The 24,198-nt window shown below is 37.0% G+C and overlaps 2 protein-coding genes across 6 annotated transcripts in view; one reads left to right on the top strand and one right to left on the bottom strand.

The window, feature by feature from the left end:
* The window catches only part of LOC144637238 (nuclear pore complex protein Nup133-like), a 241,123-nt gene that overhangs the window by 5,258 nt on the left and 211,667 nt on the right, over window positions 1-24,198 (top strand). For 2 of the 3 annotated variants that reach the window (XM_078496367.1, XM_078496369.1), the window contains exons 2-3: window positions 11,263-11,381; window positions 12,597-12,700. In XM_078496367.1, coding sequence (XP_078352493.1) covers window positions 11,263-11,381; window positions 12,597-12,700 — 223 coding nt within the window. Of the gene's footprint in view, window positions 1-9,960; window positions 10,126-11,262; window positions 11,382-12,596; window positions 12,701-24,198 lie in introns of those variants that run through there. The other variant, XM_078496368.1, reaches the window with a different exon arrangement.
* LOC144637254 (uncharacterized) lies at window positions 1,546-9,406 on the bottom strand. 3 transcript variants are annotated; one of them, XR_013567686.1, is made up of 3 exons: window positions 8,524-9,044; window positions 8,063-8,404; window positions 1,546-1,944 (listed from the first exon to the last, which is right to left on the bottom strand). XR_013567686.1 is itself a non-coding variant. In XM_078496384.1 (2 exons), exons 1-2 carry the CDS (start codon window positions 8,601-8,603, stop codon window positions 8,152-8,154), a joined length of 333 nt encoding a protein of 110 aa, XP_078352510.1. In that variant the 5' UTR covers window positions 8,604-9,406; the 3' UTR covers window positions 6,912-8,151. The 3 variants fall into 3 exon arrangements, 1 of the variants encoding a protein (XP_078352510.1); XR_013567685.1 differs by lacking the exon at window positions 1,546-1,944 and adding an exon at window positions 6,912-7,847 and having other exon boundaries at window positions 8,524-9,405; XM_078496384.1 differs by lacking the exon at window positions 1,546-1,944 and having other exon boundaries at window positions 6,912-8,404; window positions 8,524-9,406.

Here is a 24,198-nt window from a genome sequence, read left to right as displayed (position 1 = left end):
ACCCCGACTTTTCTGCTTTTACAAACCGCACTGTGCTTGTAGAAGTAGCCCGACTTCTTCAAGACATGAACAGGATGCATTATCGAAGAAGAAAAGTGCGAAGCATGGAGCATAAATTAGTGAGCTACGATTAATGTGCTTTTAAGACACGAATATGATCCACTAGACTTTCAATAAAGTCCTTCGTCTTATGATCCACATGTACATGTACAACAGTTGCCGTATTATAAAATTCTCCGTGTTTATAAGCTAACATATTTTTTTACTTATCGAAAATGCAAAAATGCAAAAATATCAGTCGAGAAAAGAAATATCAAATACCAGAAGGATTCATGGATGTATTTGGTTTCTGAAACATTATTTATTATTGCAGTTTATTTTGCTTTCAGTGTTGTCAGTCACAGAATAGGTTCGGTTTTGTATGATTTGCATTTGTACAACAATCATTTTTGTGGGTTGCATTGCTTTTATTTTGATAGAATTTGCTTATTTATACCCAAATGTTTCTCAAAGTTGTTGACAACTTACCTCATTACCTGTCTGTGCACAAGATAAGATCAGAACTGCTCATTTACAATTCAACAGGCTATAAATCAGGACAGGAGAATTATGCTGACAGTAGTGACTGGACTCTTTTGGCAACATTGTTATTATTAACTTCAACTTTATGGCTTCCATCACTTATTTCAATGTATACTTACTAAGAGTAAACTGGTATAAAGGGAAATGAAGGCACTGTGTAGGCAACAAGGGAAATGAGGGGTGGGGATCAATGAATATTTCCTGGGGAGACTCCCATATTAAAGGGATGGGGATGCTCGTTGGAAATGTTTGAAAAGAACTCCTAAAGAGACCAATCTAGGCGCGGCTCAAGCTGTTTTAGACCCTAAAAGATGCCAAAATTCTGATAAAAGAACTTCTATTTGTAAATTTTTTCGCAAGCAACCCTAAACAAGACCTTGTCAGCTTAAAATACTGCCATTTCCCCCAGAACACCCTAAGCGAGACCCAAAGTCCGAAATTTATACCCCTAAGCGAGACGACGAGCATCCCCGTCACTTTCATATTGGAGTTGCTCCCCTGGGGAATATTTTTGGCCACGATTTTGGGATAGCAAAAAAAATTAACTCATCTCAAGCCCCAACCAATGGTTTTATTTTACAGCTCCTCAAATCTCATTTCAGACAAATGTACCGGTACTTAGAAATCAAAACTTATTTCAATATATTCGAAATGCTTTTAAACTGGTTTATAGAGTTTGTGTGATATCTACATGTATGCTGTGCGGTTAAAATTAATTATCTTTGGTTTAAAAATGTTTAACCAGTTTGATTTTTGTATTCCATTGTCTCCAATTCTTCATCGTAATCATAGACAAATGAAAAGATAAATCAAAATGGTTTGAAAAATTTTAAACCAAAGAAAAAAATTAAACCACAACTAGAAAGGCAGAGAAGGGAGATTACACTATGGAAAAGTACATGATATACTGATATTCTTTTATTTCCTGTTGAAATGATTAAAAAAAAGTTGTTTTCAATTCAATGAAATGATCAAATGTGTTCTACCAAAACTCTGTATGTGTCATTACATTAAAACATCCCTGGTTGACACTCAGGGACTGATGTTTGCACACTTTAAGGTATGGAAACTTCCATAGCAATTGAGCAGAAAGTATTTCACTTTTAAACTAAACATTTCAAGAAAAGGAAAAATCTATCAAGCAAGAGAATAAAAGGTTTTGCATTGTTGATAAATTTACTACAGCCCAAATTGAAAATGGCTTGTTACTAACTGCTGTTTGTACAACAATGTTTTTGACGCCCTTTGATGGGTTCATACACTTCAAACAGTTCTTGGGTGGTTGTTGTCATCGTCTTTTAGCCTGGGGTTGACCTTCCATGGTTGACCTTTCCCCTTGCTCCATCTTTGACTGTTCTGGTTCTGTATAAAAATTAAGTTTAAACAAGGAACTGCAGTGAAAACTTCACTTCCTGAACATTGCTTTTCTTGTTGATTACACAAAATAATTTCTGCGATAAGAACTAGATGTTTATACTTTTGTTTATTCTGACTATTGAGACAATTTTTTATAGTTTTTTTTTTTTGAGGAAATGTCACCTGAAGGAAATAGCTCTGTTTGCAAGCGCTTCCTTGCATCATGGCGCTTTATGGCTGTCTAATTATAGATACCTGATCAGGGAACTGATTGGTTAGGGGCTCAGGAATTTTCCCTTGTATTTGTCCCTAATCGAGTCTCTCTCTTTCTTTGTAATGCTGAACAGTAATTGTTTTATCTGTTCCACATAACCTATAAGTTGAGCACATTAGTCATGAAGGCCTCAAGCACTTGATTACAAATGTTTATTAGGCTTGCTAAGATATGTCTAGCTAGACATGTTTAGAAAGCACAAAACATGCATTCATTCGGACTCATAACATTTTTGAAACATATGCTACCGCATATGGCATTAAGACATTTTCAGACTTTTTCATGCCTGTGCTCTTGAAAGGTGTTGGTATGAGCTATATAGGTATGTGGCACTGTAAAGGGCACCCCCCCCAGGGGGGGGGGCTATCATCCATGGGTTATTTTATTTTCTTATAAGAGATCATTGGAATGTGAATCACACGTACCTGTAAAATGTCCCAAGCCATGAAAAGCACATCATCTTCGATGATGAAAGTCCTTTCTAACGCTGCCTCGCGACTGAAGGATAACCCTTACGATGGTAACGTTATTGGAATTAGTGCCGACTTTGCGAAGAAAACTCAAGAGCAACGAAAGGCGCTTCTGCCGTTCAAGAAACACTTACAAAAGAAATTCGGGGACGACAGAAAAGTTTTCATCGCTTACCCTGCAACCCTGAAATATATTGATGAAGATGGCAAGTTAAAAACTGTCAAGGATGACGATTTCGAGAAGCTCAAAGGCGAGATGGTTAAATACGTGTGATATAAAGGTAGAGGAGACTTTAAATTTAGTTTACTGTGTAATCTACTTTAACTAGAATCATAAAGGAGGGGTAATATCTTTTTTCTCCCGCTTGAATTAGTTCCAGCCTCAACGGCAGTATTTGGATCGATATCCTATTGCTTTTTTAGTACAGTTTATGTCTCGTAAATTATTTTGTATGTACTTTTTACTACTTATCGTAATTTCAATTTTTTCGTTCATTGTTATCTTTTCTCACGGCTACTTTAGCATATTGCGTGATTTAAAAGCAGTTACTCTTCATTTGCATATTAGGCTGAGTTTATTATTAAGAGTGTTTAATTATGTTCTTCGCTTTTCCCGTATAATTAAGTTTCCTTTATCCTGACGATATGGTGCAAAATAATGTTAATTTTAAGTTATTGTCACTGAATGCTCGGGGGATTCGTGCTTTTGAAAAGCGGAAAGGCATATTCAATTGGCTAACTAAATCTGGTGTGGATGTTTGTTTTCTACAAGAAACCTATAGTACAAGTGAGGTGGAAAATATTTGGAGAAAACAATGGAAGGGTGAAATGTTCTTTTCTCATGGTAGTAATCACAGCAGCGGTGTTTTGGTACTTGTTCGAGATAATTTAGACTTTAAACTGGAAAGCGTTAAGGCCCACCCACAAGGCCGCTATATTCTGTTGGAAGCTATCATTCAGGACTCGCCGTGTCTTCTTTTAAATATCTATGCTCCAAACAAAACAAATGAGCAATGCGAATTCTTCAAAAGTATAACGGAAGAGTTGAAAAGAGTTTCGAGCTCAGATCTCGATTACAGTGTTATTATCGGAGGAGACTTCAATGTCATACTAAATGCGGAATTAGATGGGCAGGGCGGAAACACAAAAAAGAAGGATTTGGCAAAATGCGTAGAAGATATGTGCGTCGAACACGATCTTGTTGACATTTGGCGTATTCGTAACCCAACAACAAAACGATTCACTTGGCGTCAGAAAACTCCAGTTATACAAAGACGTTTACATTACTGGTTAATAAGTGATAGTTTACAAGATGATATTGACTCTTCAGATATAATAACATCGATAAAATGTGATCACTCTGCGATAACCTTGTCACTGAACGGTCTGGATGATAATCGAAGAGGACCAAGCTTTTGGAAATTTAACTCAAGCTTGGTGAATGATTTGGAATATTGCAAACTTCTAAAAATAGAATATGAGAATTGGTTAAACGAATTTAAAGAAGTTCAAGATAAGCGCGTCTTGTGGGACCTGATAAAATACAAAATAAGACAATTAACAATTACTTACAGTAAAAACAAGGCGCGGGACAGAAAAGCGAAGTTAAATAAGCTTGAGAAAAGTTTAAAGGAATCAATGGAGAAGTGTGACAGTGATCCTTCGAAAGAAAATCTTGAGGAGTTAGAGTGTCTTCAAGCAGAGTACGAGCAGATGTATGATTACATTACACTTGGTTCTATTATTCGCTCCCGTGCAACCTGGTACGAAATGGGTGAAAAAAACAACAAATATTTTTTGAATTTGGAAAAGCATAATAAGACGAAAAGTAGTGTACGGAAAATTTTTACCAGCGAGGGCGTATTGTCAACTGAGCCGAAGAAAATCATGAATGAGCTGGAATCCTTTTACTCTGGCCTTTATGATGGCAGCAATCGTGCCGATTCGGAGACCATTTCATCATTTCTTAACGACTCTTTCAAAATGCAAAATGTGATGTTAACGGAAGACTCGAGGAGTGTTTGCGAGGGTAAACTAGGTTATAATGAATGTTTTAATGTTTTGCAATTCTTTAAAAAGAACAAATCCCCAGGGAATGATGGTTTAACTATTGAATTTTATCTCGCCTTCTGGCCACTGGTTGGGAGATTATTAGTTGACAGTCTAAATTTTGCTTTTGATTTTGGTGAGCTTTCAAATTCTCAAAAGCAGGCGATAATAACCTTAATCAAAACTATAAAAAAATTCTCGATCGGTGATTGGTTATCAGCAGGCCGATTTGAGCACTAATAGGACAGTGTACGCGTCATGCTTGTAATTGGACAGTGTAATAGGACAGTTTACGCGTCATGCCTGTGTAATTGGACAGTATGCGTCATTTTGCGCGCGCTGTTGTTGTGCATTTTGTTGAGTAAAGTGTTATGTTTTTCAGTTTTTATAAAAACGTTAAACCATTTGACTAAAGGTTAGTTTGTTTCTCAAATTTTGTCATAGTTTTGATTAATTGGTAACAGGACTTCGTGTCGTCCAATTCTGTCTGTAATCATACTCGTGATTAAACAAATCGGACTCCTGCTTCGCGGTCGTCCGATTTTGTTTATCGCTCGTATGATTACAGACCGAATTGGACTCCACTCAGTCCTATTACCATTATTAATCGAAAAGAAGGGAAAGGATAAGAGATTGATTAAAAATTGGCGTCCTATTTCTCTAATTAATGTTGATGCTAAAATAGCCTCAAAAACGCTGGCTAAACGTTTGGAAAAAGTGCTACCAGAGATTATTCACTATAATCAAAATGCCTTTGTTAAGGGAAGAACAATCTTTGATGCGATAAGAACAATTGATGACGTAATCGATTATACAAAGTTTAAGGGCTTGTCAGGTTTTCTAGTGACCATCGTCTTTGAGAAAGCATTTGATACTCTGGATTTCAATTTTTTAGTAAGAACATTACATTGCTTTAATTTCGGTCCTTCTTTTATTCAGTGGGTACGTGTTCTGTATAAAAACGCGTCTAGTTGTGTAATGAACAATGGATTCACAACCGGGCCCTTTGCACTTGGTAGAGGAGTTCGACAAGGTGATCCCCTTTCTGGCCTTACCTCTTTATAATAGAACTTGAAGTTTTAGCCATAAAGATACGTAATGACGAAAACATCAAAGGTTTCACATGTGGACAAGAGAAAATTAAGCTTTCTCTTTTTGCAGATGATATGACCTGTTTTCTTAAGGATAAATTGTCTTATACGAATCTGTTTCGTACTCTTGAGGGTTTCGAGAAGTGCTCTGGTTTAAAAGTAAATTACGAGAAGACAGAAACCTTTTTTCTGGGTAACGATTATTCGGGAGGTCCCATCGGTCATGTACAATCGTTGTGAAGCCATTAAAATTTTAGGGGTCCATTTTAGTTATGACTCAAAGCAAAGAGATGATTTAAATTTCCGTCAAAGTTTGAAAACAATTAAGAAAACAATAAATTTGTGGAAATGGAGAGGGCTTTCCCTTTTAGGGAGAATACAAATTGTGAAAACTTTTATTGTTCCCAAGTTGATGTTCCGAGCATCTGTAATTTCTGTTTCTACTGAGTTAATTAAGGAGGCTAATTCAATTTGTTATAATTTCATTTGGAATGGGAGAGATAAGGTGAAACGAAATGCATTTACAGCGGATATTGAGAAAGGGGGTCTAAATATGCTTGACATTGAGTCTATGATCCGAACAAAAAGAGTCACTTGTTTAACAAAATTTCTGAAAGATAATCGCAGCCCTTGGAAAACAATTTTAAACAACCGTCTTTTGCCAGTTGGGGGGCGTTTTGTGTTGCAATGCAATTTCGAAATCTCTAAATTAAATGTAAATTTACCAATATATTACAGACAATGTTTTGAAGCGTGGTCAGAGCTAAAAGCTAAAATGCCAAACTCTTTCCACGATATAGTCAATGAGATCTTTTGGAATAACAGGTTTTGTTGTATCGACAAAAAATCAATATACCGGAGAGATATAGCGGAATTAGGGTTTTTAAAAGTTGGAGATTTAATTTCGGCAAACGCTTTGGCATTTGAGGGTTTGCACTCCAGTTTGAATCCTGAGCAAAATTTCTTTGTTATGCGGATTGTTAACTCATTCCCGTCACACTGGCGTTTAACTATTAAAACCTCAACTTTGCCGTTAATAATCGATCCGATACCGTATGAACCTTTAATTTGGTTACGTTAGAGAACAAATCAATCCCAATTATTGATGTGCCTTCAAAAAATATTTACAACTTCTTTCGAGGAAAAAAGTATATCCCGCCCACCGCTCAACAAAGATTTACGGAAAAGTACCCAAACACGCTCATTGATTGGAATAAAGTTTATTTATTACCATTTCAATCCACCTTAGAGTCAAAAGCCAGAGAATTTCAGTATAAAGTTCTTAATCGTATTGTCTTTACAAACGAAAAACTATGTCGTCTTGGTATAGTCGAGTCTCCCATTTGTGCTTTCTGCTTGGAAGAGGTAGAATCCGTCGAGCATTTACTCTTTTCCTGCACCAAATCCTCTGAGTTCTGGAAATCCGTCCTATCTTGGCTGAGAGACAATAATGTATATGTTGGGAATTTGACCGAAACAGATCTGATATTTGGTAAATTCGATGTTATTGAGGATTTCTTCTTGGTCAATCATATACTATTGTTAGGCAAACATTACATTTATTCTAGGAAATGCCAGAATAGCACACCTTCCTTTTCGGGATTTTTCCCCAAAATTCGACGTGTATTTAATATTGAACTTTATATCGCCAGGAAAAGAGATAAACTCTCTCTTCACTTTAAAAAATGGGAAAAGTTAGTAAATGTTCTGCAGCCAGAACAAGTTTAATGCAAAAAATAAGTTCAATATTATTGCTAAGTAGCCCTGTGCGAGTGTAAATTTATTTATTTGTTTGTTTATTTTTTGTAACTTCATTATTTCTTTTTCTTCTTTGTGTTGTAAAAATGTTTTGTAAATGTGTTGAAAAATGAATAAAAAATGTCTAAATGACAAAAAAAAAAACATCATCTTCGGGTGCCACTGATTTAAGGTCGAATGATCATACCCCTCTAAACAGCTGGTTTCTTGATGTCATTTAGTAGACCTGTCTTCATCAGAAGTTCATGCATTTTCTCATGTCTGAGCCTAGAAATAATCAAACAGATAAAAATACTTAATGCCTTAGAACTGGGTCCATACTTTTACTAGCTTGCATAGTTGGCATACTTTTGGTGAGCAAGTGCTTGATTCGAATTTGTTAAAATCGAGTTTGAATAGCAGGGTCTAGCTTATTTCAATTGAAATAATAATTGTCCAGTCCTATAATAGTCTTCTTTTTTAGTTTTAAAAAAGTAGCCTACCAACTTTGATCCACTTCCTGCGTGTAATTATTTGTAATCATCGTGTGCACACTGTTTAAAAAGCTCATTAGGGTGATTTGTGTGCTTGTTTAACACCAGTAGAGTAGTGATTTTTTTAATGCCTTGATCCACTCAGCAATCAATTCACAACCATTTTGCTTGCTAGCAGCTAGCAGTTTCTTTACTAATCCCTTTACTATGTGCCAGTGATCAAAGTAGTGAGTTACAGAAGGTTGGGACTGCCGGTAGTGACAGGGAATCGGAAGAAATCTCAACACTTTGCTCCAGTTCTTTGGGTTCTTCTTAAGGAATCGCTGTCTGCTTAGCGACATTTCGGATAATCTAAGAGTAAGGAATCCATGTAACTCAAAATCATGTAGTAAGCATCTTACGCATTAATGTTAGAAACAAATGATCGGTCTTGACTTTCACACCACTCAAAAACACATGCTCACACATACCTTTCTTCGTTCTTGCGGTGTGAGAACATTCTTTTGTTGCTCGACACAGTCTTTAGTCGGCAGATCATTTTTTTGGCCATCGCTTTGTATGAAATGATACATCTCCTCCGAGATTTAAATCGGGCCGTTGTTCAAAGTCTGATGCATCAAAATGTACCGAACAGAGTACTGATGATTTCGATGGCTGCCAGTTTGCTCGATGTTTTCGCACGAAGCGAACCCATTTGTCGCGAATAACGTCTTCCCGATGAAACATATGCCTCGGTGTTGGAATTATTTGTGCAGCTAACATTTACGGGCCCATCAGCAACACAGTACTTGCACCAGAGACCTTTTCCTTTGCGTTTTGGCTTCAACGACAGCTACGCCGCACTCCATGTTTTCCCGAGGTTTTACTCTGAGTTGTGTGACAACACAACCAGTGACGTCACAAGGCCAGTTTGGCCGCGCCAAGATGGCCGCCAATTTTGAGCTGAACAGGTCAACTTCAAACGGTTAAAAAGATACTTTAGGCGAAGCGTTGGCCAAAACAAATATCACAACGTTAGTAAGACTAAAACTTTATTATTGTGCAAAAATCTCGGATACGAAAATTTCGTTTCAGTAGCACTTTAAGAATTTGAAATGGTCCTGTTGTGTAACCATTATTCATTACACTACTAGAAATATTTTTGTAAAAAGTCCTTATCCAGTAAATAAAGGAAGGGCCAAAATTAAAAGCCGAGTCGATTGACTGAATCGAAGGCTTTTTGGAAATCTATAACGACTAACTATCCATTAATTTTTTTTCCTCTCTGAATATTCTAACTTTGATAAATGCATTTTGATTGTGGTGTATTATGCCTGGCAATACTTTAGTGGCAATTGCTTTTGCTCCAATCTTAGCGTTGTCATTAATTAAGGAAATTGGCCTCCAATTACAAATATTCCGCTTGTCTTTTCCTTTCTTTTCTATTAGCGTAATGATAGCCTGTATTTGGTCGGTTATTAGTGGATAGTCTAAACTGCGCTTATGACTGCGGCGAACTTTCAGACACCTGGCAGACCAAGGTATCATACAAAATCTGAAAGTCCACTATCGCCAGACAATGATACGGAAGGTGCTGTGCACAGTACATGGAGGAGGATAAGCCTGTCAAAGCGATAGATTTTAAGGACGTGGTTTTTATGATTGCTAAAGCCTTGGACAATGTAATGCAAGATACAATCAGATTTGTTGGAGAAAAGTGGGATTTCAGGCGAGGTGATAGAGCCAACAAACAACCCCTTTGAGTCAGACGAGTCAGACGAAGAGGCTGAAGAAACAGCAGAAAAATCAGGCTGAGAGGAAGCTTGTCCAGCAATACCGCTCATTGTTGGATGTACCATTCAACCAGTTTGCTAGTCTAGATGAAGACGTTATCGAAAAGCCATTGCTTAACAGAAGAGGACACGACAAGGGAACAGTGGAGGCAGTTCAGTGGGAAGATTCTCAGGCTTGCTATGAAGACAAGAAACCACACACAGACAATGATGAATTAACCCCTGCCTCTGTGGAAGCTGTTTTAAAGCAGTCAAGACAAGAGGCTTTGTGATGTCATTTGAAGAGCCAGGGGCAAGAAAGTGAGAGTTTCTTCATTTCTTTTCTATGATGGAGAATGCTGTAATGTTCTGAATGAGGGTGTGTATCACAAAGGACAACACAAAGTCAATACACCGGCCATATTGAAAGCACATGTAAAATTACTTTAAATCCCAGCATGCTTTGTTGCATGAGGCTAGATGTATCACGCCACTGTGTCACACTAAACATTACATTTTTTCTTTCCTTCAGTTGAGAATCACTCAATCAAAGTAAAACAACATGAAATAAGCAACGGCAACAACAGATACTATGTAACAGAACTACATTGGTGTAGATGATGCAAATAAACTTGAACATGGGATTACGTAGTCCTGTGCAAAGTTCTTAACCTTAATGTTCAATCACTAAAATGTTCCTAAGATTGAAAGTCATTAATCTCAAAGGATGTCTGTAAATCAATTCTTAAGTCATTTCAAAACAGTCATAAACAGTATCCATCAAATAAATGTTCAAAGTCTCTTAAAAATCAGTCAATCATCCTCAGCATGTAAAATTACTTCGAATCCCAGCATGTTTTGTTACACGAGGCAAGGTGTGTCACACCACTGAGTAACGCTAAACATGATAGATGCCTTTTTACAATTAAAAGTCAAATAAAAGCAGCAAGCCAAACTTTACAGTTCTGTCAGAAGAACCATTGAACCATAAACACTATTGCATACAGTACCTCTCAAATGTAAGTGGACAGTCTTGACTTGATCCTTGAGGCTCGATACTCGCAACTGGAGACTCGATTCCCAGTACAACATACAATCTACATCTACATTTATTAAGTTGATAACATTGTTTAAGACATCACATCAACTATAAAAAATAGATACAAAATAAAAACAAAATGTACATGCATATCATAATATTTTTAGTTGCTTTGTCACCATTATCGTTAAATCGGGAGTTTGTTTACAACGATATCCCAATTTAACAATATGATTTTGCTGTCCACTTGCCATATCGTACAATCACGGTTCCTGACTGTAACAAGGTTAACAGAGAATTTTTATGTGGAACGTTTTGGTTGTTTAATACCTATGCAGTTATTGCAAAAATTTGTATGTTGTCTATTGTCATTCTACCAAGAATGTTTGGTTTGCTGACTGTTTATTTTCCTGTTACAGAATTCAGCAAAGAGCTCTGTTAACTTCTCATTTGTTGGAGGAAACTGATAAACATTGCGTGGAGACCTTTGGTCTTCCTTTACCAGTTCAGATAAGTGAGAATCTTACCAACCAAGAGGGTAAGTTTGCCTGGTAAAAATCATTTTAAGATCTTTAAGGATCCTAAAAATATGCATAAGGATCTGTTAGAATCTTTGTCCATATCTTCAAAGATCTTGTAGGATCTTGCAATTTAAATCTTTGCAGATTTTTTAAAGATCTTGACAAGAACCTGTAGGATCCTAATAAAATCTTTGAGGATACTGAAAGGAACTTTGTCAGGAACCTCATAAGATCTTTATAAGATCATCTTGAAATCATTGAGGATCCTTAAAATATCCTTGTCTTCAAGGATCTTAACAGGACCTTTGTGAAATTGTTAAGGCAAGGAATGAGTTGCAGCGATGTGAGCCACAAATTCAAATTGGCACTAGTTTTCTCAGAGTCTTTCTACTTGACCACAAAAAAATGCTAGCATTCTTGGCCAAGAATATTCAACTACTTAAAAAAGAACATTGAAATATTAAGTTACATTGTATGAAGTGATCTTTTGAATTTGGGGTCCTTTGATCCTAAGGCACATGTAGAAACTACAATCATTGTAAACCTTTTGCAAAAAGTTTTAAAGACTCTGCTACAGTAAAATGTTGATAAACATGTACATGTATATTGATTTGCTTTATCACAATTGAACTAAATTAGTAACATTTGTGATTTTTTTTTTGGAAAAGAGTACAGATGTTTGCATATATTTTCTGCTTACAATGTATGAAGTATGTGTAGGTAATACATTTTTGGCCACAAAACAGATAAAGTTTTTTTAAAATGTTTTTTTTTTGCCCATTGATACAATTTGGAATAGACTGAATGGCTTTCAGCCTATTTAATGTGAGTGCATGGACAAGCTGTATTAACAGTAGCAAAATAAAATACAGGGAACTACATGTACAAGTGAATGTGTTGGATGTTAAATAGGTTTTCAGGTTAAATCTGTTTCCAGCCTAGTCTAATCTGTTTCAACCGGAAGATAACAATCTTACTATTGGACTTCCTTTTAATGAATTCAAGTTATTTTAGGTCATTGTAAAGTGTTAATCCCCAGGTTGAAGCAGATTAATCTAGGTTGAAAATGGATTTAACCTGATGACGAATTGAACCTGCAACACATGCAAGTTTTTTATTACATGCAACATTACATGTACAGTATGTATAGTGAAATCACTGAGCTGACAGTCATCAAGCTGTACTCTGTAAGAAGAGTTGACTGTTTTGTAACAGTGTCATTCTTCTGGCAGCTAAACAGCACACAAGCGTAAAGATAAACCACTCAGGTTGGGCTTGGCTTGTCACTGGAAGAAAGTTGTTCGTATGGCGTTTCATTTCAGCAGTTGGAACAAAGGTAAGGAAATAAATGAGTACAGGTAGTTGAAAGTCTGTAAAAAAATGTAAATGTTGTTTATTAATAGTGGTCATGCATTTACTGGTAGCTTTGAGATAGCTGTAATTTATTATTATTGCATTCCTGCTACACTCAAATGCATGCTGAGGTATCTGTGGGGTATGTGATGTTTTGTGACAAATGCAGATATACAGTATATATATGTACCGTATATATTTGGCTATAAGCCGAGACCCTAAACTTTTGGTTTTCAGAACCAGTTAGACTGACAAAAAATAAACCAGAAACATTCGGCTATAACCAAGTCAAATTAAGCGGTTATAGATCGTTAAGCCAAAAGCTACTCGTTTTCAAACAACTAAACCTTCAACTTGAAAGTTGTTGCTGAGGCCATTCAGAACAACTGCAAAATCGTCAGAGAATGCAGAATGATTCAGTGAATCTTCAGTTCGTCGCAATTCGCCAAGTCGGTAAAGTCGCTAGTGAACAGATGAAGGGATCGATCATGCAGGTGAACTTTAGATGTCATCAAAACGAAACACAACGTGCTGTTATTTGTCAAGTATCCTGAATCCAATCAAACTCTCCTGATGTGGTTTCTTTTAGCAGAGAAGCTGTGGTATTATAAGTTTCCCATTTTTGAACAAAAATCACGAGGACCCACATGGGATACTTTTCGGTTCGCTGTTGGAAGCCATCGTTGCTACAGACTCCATATGTGTATTTGGTCTCATTTTACTTTTTTACTGAGAAACATACTGTTTTTCCGGTAAGCTGGATAGCTGAACAATTAAAGATTATATAAGTGCATTTAGTAGAAACTCAGCTGTGTTCTATTGGAAATCCGCGAATCTGATTGGTTCTCCCACTGATTTCTATTCGCCGATAGAAAACAGTCGCGCGCAAGAGTAGGTCTTTAAGCGGTAAATTTTCTTGATTTTTGTCTTTAAAGTGCACAATATTGTAGGTTTTGGCCCAGGGGGGGTACTCCGGCTTGTAAATGACGGGGATGATCGAAGGATTTTTTTGGGTTTGAAATTTTCGATTGCGGGATTTTTTTGGGTTGGAAGATTTGGCAAGTATTTTTTTGGGTGACTTGATTCAAATAGGGGATTTTTTTGGGTATTAAAAACAAACTAAAGTGGCCTTGGTGTATTTATGGTATGATGAATAATCAAACTCGAGCGTTATTGCCCCTCCTGGCAATTTAGGGGTAATTTGACAAGGGATTTTTTTGGGGGGTTATTTTTGGGCCAGGGATTTTTTTGGGTAATGTCAGAAGACTTAGGGATTTTTTGGGGTCCTGAGTTTTGCCTTCATTCGATCATCCCCGTCATTTACAAGTCGGAGTACCCCCCCTGGGGGTTTTGGACTGCAATCCTTTAGAGTTTCTACTAAAACAATTAGACTACTCGCCCTCGTTTTCTATGAGCGATAGTCAACTCGGCTGCGCCTCGTTGACTATTTGCTCATAGAAAACTCGGGCTCGTAGTCTAATTGTTAAATAAAAAGACCCTTTAAAACAATGTTTTCGTTCAATTTGGTTTATTTCAAACAGAGAAGGGGATTACAGTTATTTTTGGTAAACAACATGTAAAAACTTGGAATTGAGGGTTGAAACAGTTATTCTATAGAAGGTATATAAATTGCTCCTTTTGTCAAACTTTTCATTCTGCGCTAACTTCAGATGCAACTAGTTTGGCTTTACTTCAACGCGGGATGATCATGTATCAAATTCAGATTCTTTGTCTTCATCATAGTCGTCACCTTTCATGTTGATTGATTGAGATTAAGCATGACGTTATTCGGCAAACGGCAAAAGCGAGCTTGCCTTTCATTTTGTTCCCTTTTTTATAATTCTTTAAAAAACTCATTAATAATTCATAAAGAAAATACAAAAGAAATAGAGTGTCTCTATATCTGACAAAGACACGGCTAAACTTTACGTCCAATTTTCTAGACCAAAATAACCCCAAATCTAAATATTAGGGGTGACTCGAAAACAAAGAGCCGAAGACCCAAAGACCCTAAGACCCCAAAAACTCGAAAACGTAGACCCCCCAATTTTTCAATGTATTTTTACCTTTAGTGAATATTTAGGCCTTCTTTATCCCAGTCAAATTTTCCTTTCTTCGTTGAGGGCTGCAACAAGTTTATCCGCCATCTTGAACTAAGGAAGTAGTAGTTTGTAGTTCAAAATCGCGAAATATAGGACACTCGAAAATTTAAATCCCAAAATTTAATGCTGTAAAATATGTTCCGTGTGATGGGAAGAGGGTAATAGGAGATAATGAAAAGAAAAAGAGACCACCTACATATATATATTAAGTATATATGTATACATTATATATATTGAAAGAAAATCAGATGAGAGCTAGCTAATATTATATGGGAAGGTTCTAATTTTTTCTTATAGAATTTTAAGAAAGATATAAAACTGGGATTTTTTCCTTACTTTTGCAAAACCAAATGTAAAATCTAGCAACAAGAAAAATTAGGTCAATTATATTGCCGTTTTTTGATGTTTCCCGCCTCAGTCCCAGCACTGCAGATTCACTAGGAACGCAGTTTTGGGATAAAATATTACATTGTTGCCAGAGAAAAGCAAAAACCTGTTTCCAAGAGTTGTATTTTGTTACAGCACCAGAAAAGATGAAGGATTTTTTCAGGTTCTTCGTTACAAAAAGTGCACTTTACATCATTTTTAAAACCCATTTTAACCAGAGCTGTATTTGTAGCCAAGGTGTGGTGCAAGAAACGAAAATTAAACTCAATTTGGTACTTTTGGTACATTTAAGGGCAATCTGGTATGTCTTGTGCCAGTCAAAATCATAACAATCTTGAGTATTGTTGCACCATTTTAGTCGACTAGGTATTGGGGAGTTGGTTTTCGCTTTGAATAGGCGTTCTCGTTGGAGTCTATTCCCAAGTCGATAGAAACGTGACGAGGTCAGTTCTTTACAAAATCCCCGTTTTATTCTGAAAACAATTAATTAATGGCTAAAATTACATGGCTGCTAGGGTTACGAAAGTTGTCAACACAGCGACAAACTGGCTAGAAATAACAGCAATAAACAAAACTAGAACGCTAAAATTAAACAACAGAGCCTGCCGATTATCGACGTTTGGTGAGAAAGATCCGGAGGCGGATAACAGTGGAAATAAATGGTTCCAAAAGGCACAAACTAACTAGATTACACGCACATGAGAATTCACTATGAAAACATTATTTTATATGCCAATCTGTTGGGTTTGTTGGATTTCAACATTGTGGTTGCCAAAGCTTTTTTTTTATCAGCAATTTGGGTTAAAGCTTGGTTTTGTTTCCTCCAAAGCGTTTTGACAGCGGATATGATTCCACAGAAAGTAAGTGGGCAAACCGTAATATGGTACATCTGTTCAAATTCAGTTAGAGAGAGGAACACGTTTGGCTTCTCCTTGATGATTTGATTTACGTAGTTAATGCCTAAAAGATGCCAGTTTTTATAGTAGATTGTTTTGTCCATGATTCTGATTAGTGAATTGTGCCATAGGCTTTGTGCCAGAAAAGAGTCGACAGAAGTTATTTGGTCTTGGTAGTTCAGTTCAACCCATATTTTCAGTATCTCTTTCAGGAAAGGGCTCAAAGATTTGGCAATCGTTTTTGTGTCAGCTTTGTCAAGATTGCTCAGAACCATAGCTCCCCCAAAGTTCTCCAGCTCGGCGTCAATAAACAATAAATTTCCATTTCCCCTTGTTATTCACATCCAATTATTTTTTGATCCAGACGGATTTTAAAGCTTTATTGAAGGAGATGATATCAATCATCTTGAGGCCTCCATCTTGGTAATTGCGGATAATAACATTTCTCTTTATTTTGTCCCCTTTGACATTCCAAAGGAAGTGGAAGAAGAGATGGTTTTTTTCATTTATAATCTGGTGGTTTGATGGTAGGGGCGATAAGACATGAATTACTTGAGAGGCTACTAAGCTTTTAATGACAGTGATTTTTCCGATCAGGCTTAGTCTTCGGAGTGACCAGGAACCTAAGCAATTTCGCATTTTTTCTACTTTTTCCGAGAGGTGAAGGTTAAGTGTGGTCTCAGGAGAAATTGAGAACCAAACTCCAAGTGCTTTGACCTTTAAATTTTGCCAGTTGAAGTTATGTTCCTTACAAATAACTTCTTCTTTGCCTACGTTTGAACCAATCCATAGAGCTTCAGTCTTCTTTTTATTTAATCTTAGGCCTGATATTTTGCTAAAGCTATCCAAGACTTTAAGAGCTTCAGAGAGAGACCTTTCTGAACCGTCAAGTATGAGAGTTGTGTCATCAGCGTATTGACTTATTTTTATCTCATTTTCTTTAACTGTCAATCCCTTAATGTGTGAGTCTTTTCTAATTTTTTTTTGCAAGAATCTCGGCTGAAAGAATAAAAAGGTATGCGAAGAGAGGGCAACCTTGACGGACACCTCTGCGCACAGGAAAAAGGTTACTTGCCCAGCCGTTATTCAAGATACAACTTTCCGAGCCACAATAGAAGGTTTTAAACCATTGAATAATAGAAGGGACGAAACCGAAAGATACGAGAGTTTTCTGGATGAAGGGCCATTCTAAAGTGTCGAAAGCCTTTTCAAAGTCAAGAAAGAGCAACAGACCTGGAATATTTTTTGTAGCAGCGTAGTTCATTACGCTGTCTATTAGGCGTATGTTTTCGCCTATGAAGGGTCCTTTAAGGTATCACTGAAGGAAAATTGGCGTTTTCGTTCCAAGCGAAATTGTGTGCAAACCATCAATGGTAACCCCAATAAAGTATATATTTTCTGAAAGCTTGTTGAATAAAGATTGTAATTTTGGACTTTGTATTGATTATATAGACCATAATAAGCAACGTCAGCATTTTTTTTGCAATTATGATGTTGCGCAACTTTAGGTTTATTTGAGAACACATTTACATGAGAGCAAAAAATTTTATGTGGAATTTGATCTACATATATTGGTCTAAAAAACGGTGTCTCAGATTTTTCTCTTCTTGTTCCGTTAATTTTTTTATGAATTTTTAAACTTTAAAATGGCACCGTTTTTTAGACCAATATATGTAGATCAAATTCCACATAAAAGTTTAGGCTCTCATGTAAATGTATTCTCAAATAAACCCAAAGTTGCGGAACGTCATAATTGTAAACAAAATGCTGACGTTGCTTATTATGGGCTATATAAGGCAAACAAAATCCCTCATTACAATCTTTATTCAATAAGCTTTCAGAAAATATATACTTTATTGGGGTTACCATTGATGGTTTCCACACAATTTGAATTAGAACGAAAACGCCAATTTTCCTTCCATGATACCTTAATGAACCCACACTGATCATTATTTATGAGTTTAGGTAGGTGGGCCTTCAAACGGTTACCAATAGCCTTTACGGCTATCTTATAATCGCAGTGTTAACAGTCTCCAGTTACGTATATAATAGAGTTCTTCGCTCTTCTTAGGAATAAGTTTAATGATACTTTTTTATTTTTTTTATTTTTTTTTATTTTTTATTTTTTTTATTTAGATAATTGACGCCTTACTTACAATACATCAAGACTGTACAGATACCTGACGACTACAAACTTGTGTCTTTTGATGTGAAATCACTGTTCACCAGTATTCCACTTCAATTGGCTCTACAGTGCACCGAGACCGCTATTCAACAATCTACTGTTACATTACCGCTACCGACTGAAGACATTATGGACTTACTGAACCTCTGCCTTACATCGACTTACTTTCAGTACAACGGAAAACACTACAAGCAGTTGCACGGAACAGCCATGGGGTCGCCGGTTTCCGTTGTTGTCGCAGAAATTGTGATGCAAAACATCGAGGAACGCGCCCTTGCAACTTGCCGACAAACGATACCGCTCTGGTTACGCTACGTTGACGATACTTTTACCGCCGTACACAAAGACGAAATCGACGACTTTCACAAACACCTTAACGAACAGAACGCCGACATTCAGTTTACCAGGGAGATCGAAGAAAACGGAAAACTTCCTTTTCTTGACTGTCTGGTAAGCCGCGACAACAACAAAATACGAACTACAGTGTACAGAAAACCGACGCATACCGACAGATTACTGGACGAAACATCCTACAACCCGACTTCCCACAAAGCTACGACTATCAAGACTTTGACGAGACGAGCGCAACTAGTTTGTGACACACCAGACAGTTTATCTGACGAAAACAAATACCTTGACCGCGTTTTCCACAAGAACAACTACAATACTGACTTTATTAGACGCAACACTCACAGAACTACTGAAACTGACAGAAATCTGACATCTGTTACTACAGCGACTTTACCCTACATCAAGGGCACTTCTGAGACTATTGCGCGGATCCTACAACCCTACAATATCCGTGTAGCTCACAAACCTATAACAACGTTACGACATTTACTGACCAACGTTAAAGACAGGGACGAACCTAACAACAGACAGGGAGCGATTTATAAGATCAAATGCTCCGACTGCCAGGCCTCCTACATCGGAGAGACCGGTAGAAACTTGACCACGAGACTGACTGAACACAAACGAGCGACGAGAAATGGTGATGTCAACAATCACATTTCTGAACACCACCGACTTACTAAACACAAAATCGACTGGGACTCTGCTGAATGCTTAACCTACAGTACTAACTATTTTCAACGACTGACTCTGGAAAGCTGGTACACAAACTTAGAACAGACGCCTATCAACAGATGTCAACAACTACCGGCACCTTACAAACGACTTATTCACGACGTAAAGAGAAGCGACAAACGAACCGCCAACAGAACGACTTAATTTGACTAACAATAGACGGAACAGAACGACTTAATTAGACTAACAATAGACGGATCGAAACTGACCAATTACTGATGACAAACTTTACACGAGTCTTACAGCCAATAACATCACGGCTTAACTGACCAATCAGCTTCAACGGACCAGACTTATAACATCATCGACTGACAACAACTTTTCACTTGACTCTGAAGATGACTTCTGCTCAGGTTGTCGAAACGTCAGTCACCAACAACAGTTCTTCTCAGAACTACTCTCACCCGGACGATCACACTATACGAACTACTGATACTCCTGGGTTCAAACCATTTACTTTAATAATAAGTACACTTACAATAACAGCTAGCACAATACTTACAATACTTAAACACTTATAAAGACAACACTAATACACAAAAAACCGGATTTTTTTTTTTTTTTTACAATACTTGTAATGATACGACGGAAGAAGAAGAAAAAAAAAAGTACACTAGAAGCGCAAAAGAAAGGTATACAACTACACACACACAATATATAGCTAGAAGCTGGCTTTGGGTAACAACAAAAGAGATTATGTGTTTTCACTGCTACAAAGGGTGGTCCACTTGTTCCTATGTTTATTATAATTACCATTTCTGATAGCAATCTCTCTTTCTGATTGAATTTTACTTTTAAGCAAACAAAAAAAGACCTCAAACATTGGATTTTCAGACTTGATTTTTGAAAGGTAAATGTGATATTTGCCTATTAAAAAGAAGTGGTTTAGCGCATAAAAACTAGAAGATTCTGGTTTATAGCCATAAAGAATTTCAATAGGTTTTGGATTTATGTTTTCAAAGCGTTTTACGTTCCACCATTCGATTGCCATTATCCAAAACTGTTTCACATTAGGACACTCGCAAAACATGTGTTCTAGTGTTTCATTTACATAATTACACAACTCACATACTGGTGAGGCTTTTATCTTCATTTTATATAGTCTTTGGTTTGTGGGGAGAATGTTATGGATTAATTTGTACTGAAAGCTTCTTGGTTTATTTTCTATTGTGATTTTGAAAGGCAGTTCATAGATGGCTTCCAAGTCCGTAACATTTTGATTCTGTAGGCGGTGTTCTACAGTGGGTGGGCGAAAGGACTTTCCGACGAGCAGAGAGCGAGCTTTTTTGGCAGAAACATTATCTGCTGTTACGACGTTTTGCGTTCTTTGATTACCTGAAGGAGTATCGAGGATTGCGGTTTTCCAGGCTTTTGGGATTGCGGCGATCACGCCTGCGTAGTCCAAAAAAGTTGTACGGACACCGAACTTGGCCTTAAAATGTTCGAAAGATAGAAAGTTTCCCTGCTCGGTTAGAAGGTCACGAACCTTTACGATTCCATTTTTATGCCACGATTTGAAATAAAATGATTTACCGCAAATCCTTATGAAACGATTGTTCCATAAGATCTTTTCTTTAAAATCTGTGGAATTAACTGGGTCGTTTGAGTGAATTTCTTGCCAATTTGACAGAATCTCTTTATAAAAAATTGGAATGTTTTTTAACTCTAGGTAATTTAGATTGAAATTGCACTGAAACAGGAAAGCACCTCCATATTTTAACAAAAACGAATTAAGAAAGGCGCACCAGTTGTTTTCAGGCTCATCACAGAAACGTTTTACCCAAGCAATTTTTAGGGACTTGTTGACGTCGTTGAAATTGACCATATTGAGCCCGCCTTTGTTCACCGGGCCGATTAACGTACTTCTTTTAATTTTATCAGGCTTAAAATTCCATATAAAAGCAAAAATTGTTTCATTTACTCTTTTGATGAAATCTGATTGAACGTGTAACACTGAAGAACTGTAAACAAGCTTAGAAAAGGCTAACGTTTTAATAATGATTACTTTCCCTAAAATCGTTAAATGCCTACCAGACCAGAGATTTAAAACTTTTTGAAGCTTAGAGAGCTTTGTTTCAAAGTTCATGTGTTGGCGAACTAGAGTATCGTAAGCAAAGACGACTCCAAGAGTTGTAACGTATTGTTCTGGCCATGATATTCCGAACGGACTGTACTTACCAAGTCTGCCTTTCCAAGCACCAAGCCACATTCCCTCGGTCTTGTGTCTATTTATTTTGAGTCCGGAGCACGTACCGAACTGCTCAAGAAGGGTGAATAAATTGGAAGCAGAACTGTCATCCGGCAGAAAAGAAGTAGTGTCGTCGGCATATAGGCTAAGTTTAACTGTTTTATTTCCGTTATGAAGACCTCTGATTGATTCGTCAAAACGAATTTTATGAGCAAGTGGTTCTACGGCAAGTATAAAGAGTAGTCCAGACTGGACAGCCTTGTCTGACTCCTCTTTGAAGAGTAAAGAATTCTGATGCGTAGCCATTGTTAATGACGCAGCTGTTAATGTTGTTATAAAAAGTGCGAATCCAATTTCGAAAACTTGGTCCAAAATTCATAGCCTCAAGTGTCGTGAAAAGGTATTCCCATTCTAGAGAGTCGAACGCTTTCTCGAAATCTAAGAAGAGAATCATTCCTTGTTTGTTTGGATTGCTATACTGTTCTATAATATCTGAAATTAATCGTATATTTTCACCAATATATCTACCTTTAATATAACCGGTCTGATCTCTTTCTATTAAGTGAGGAAGCACTTTTTCTAAGCGTCTTGCTATACATTTGGTCGCCATTTTATAATCGGTGTTTAAAAGTGAGATAGGGTGCCAATTTTTGAGCTGAAGAAGCTCTTTGCTTTTTTTGGGAATTAGCGAAATAATTCCTCTTTTTTGTGAAATGGATAATTCGCCAAAAATTGCCGCTTCATTAAAGCAGAGAACCAGATGACTAGAGATTTCGTTCCAGAATCGGAGGTAAAACTCAGCCGTTAAACCATCTGTTCCGGGGGTTTTGTTCTTTTGAAAGGTTTTTAGAGCATCTAAGCATTCTTCTTCGGTTATTAGTCCTTCGCACACTGTCTGCATGTCTTCATTTAACTTTGGAAGTGAATTAGATTGGAGAAAAGTCGAAGATCGCGCAGGAGTATCCTTCGGGAATTGAGCGGTGTAGAGTTCACTATAAAATGTTTTCATTTCATTGAGAATAATTTGCGGGTCTTGTGTGGTGAAGCCTTCGGACGTTTTCAATTTTGTGATATGTCGTTTATTGTAGTTTCTTTTTTCGAGATTGAGGAAATATTTATTACATTTCTCTCCAGCTTCATACCACCTTGCCCTGCTTCTAACAATACAACCTTTTGTTTTCTTTTCTGCGATTTGATCGAGCTCAATCTTAAGGGTTTTTACTTCTTTTAGAAGATCTTGGTTCTCTGGATTTTGGTCAATAAGGCTGTTAATATTGTTCAAATTGTCGAGTAGTTTAAATTCTGTAGATTTTTTTCTTTTGCCTTTCTTTTTGAGAAACGGATTGCAAATATGCGAATTTCCATTTTTATCATTTCCCAAAGGAGCCGTTTGTCAAGTGTGGCTTTATGCTTCTGAGCAGCATTTCTTATGATGAAAGACATTTTGTTGACAAATTCTTTGTCCTCGAGAAGAGAATTGTTGAACTTCCAGAAACCTGGACCTTTTTTTTCCTGAGAATCTTCAGGGTTGATCAAGAGGGTGATCGGAGAGTGGTCGGAATCATAATAAGATTTGATGTCACTGCTTTCGACTTGTTTAATTAATTGTTTTGAAATTAGCCAGTAATCTAGCCTGCATTTTATCTTTCCGGAACTGTTGCTCCAGGTGAAACGGGCATCAGTTGGGTGAAGATTTCTCCAAACATCTACAAGATTGAAACTATTGCGGAGATTTTCTATAGATTTCAAAACGTTGTCTTTGTGGTGAATATCTTTTCCGCCGAACTTGTCAAGAGCGGTTAGCGGGCAATTGAAATCTCCGCCGACGATGATTTTTTCATTTGTGAATCGACGGATAACGTCCATGAGCTTAGTAAAGAAGTTGACTTGCTGCGTTTGGTCGTTTGGTGCATATATGTTGACGAGACAAAGCTCTTCTTGATTAATGTTTGCGCTTATAATCAGAGATCTACCATTTTTTCCCAAATGAACGTCTGAAATATTAACGTTTAGAGAAGGTCGAAATAAAGTCATGACGCCTCTACTATGTTTCGAACCGTGAGAAAAAAATATATCTCCTCCCCACTCCGCTCGCCACGATACCTTGTCTTTGCGATACAGAAAGCTGACCGATCTTGAGTCCATAGTTTAAGGCTTTTAAGAGAGGTTCCGAAATGTCGCTCCAAAACGTTTTGTAACATTCTGACAACCAAATTGTTTGTTCCCCAATTCCCCCGCCCCTTAAAAAACCTTTTAGAGTTGGATACAATGTGGAAAACTATGCAGGAAGTTTCATAATGCCATAACGTTCTTACTCACAGAATCATGGGTGTGCCACCTAGTGTTTCTGTTGCAGTTGTTAAATATTTGCAGTTAGGAGTTTAGTAGAAAATTATGGCATTATCAAATATCCCCACAGTCTGACAACCAAAATTTTGTGTTTCCCCAATTCCCCCGGCCCTGCCCCTTAAAAATTCTTTTCGAGTTGGATAAACCCGGTAAAGTATGTATTGGGAAGTTTCAAAAATGCCATAACTACATGCCATGACGACATTCTTGAAAGCAGGCGAATTCATTTTCAATTTATTTTTCCCCCACAAATGTTTAATGTCCTATACAAATGTTTTCTGGTGTTTT

The sequence above is a fragment of the Oculina patagonica genome, chromosome 13 (assembly GCF_052425735.1).
Source record: "Oculina patagonica isolate OP01 chromosome 13, crgOcupat, whole genome shotgun sequence".
Lineage (NCBI taxonomy): Eukaryota > Metazoa > Cnidaria > Anthozoa > Scleractinia > Oculinidae > Oculina > Oculina patagonica.
The sequence above is the reverse complement of the archived record's forward strand: the minus strand, read 5'-3'. Positions and strand labels throughout refer to the sequence as shown.

Coding starts and splice junctions, on each gene's coding strand:
- LOC144637254 (XM_078496384.1), bottom strand. CDS start 8,603: ATGGCCAAAAAAATGATCTGCCGACTAAAGACTGTGTCGAGCAACAAA. Junction 8,405..8,523: donor CACCGCAAGAACGAAGAAAG/GTATGTGTGAGC, acceptor CCTTACTCTTAG/ATTATCCGAAATGTCGCTAA.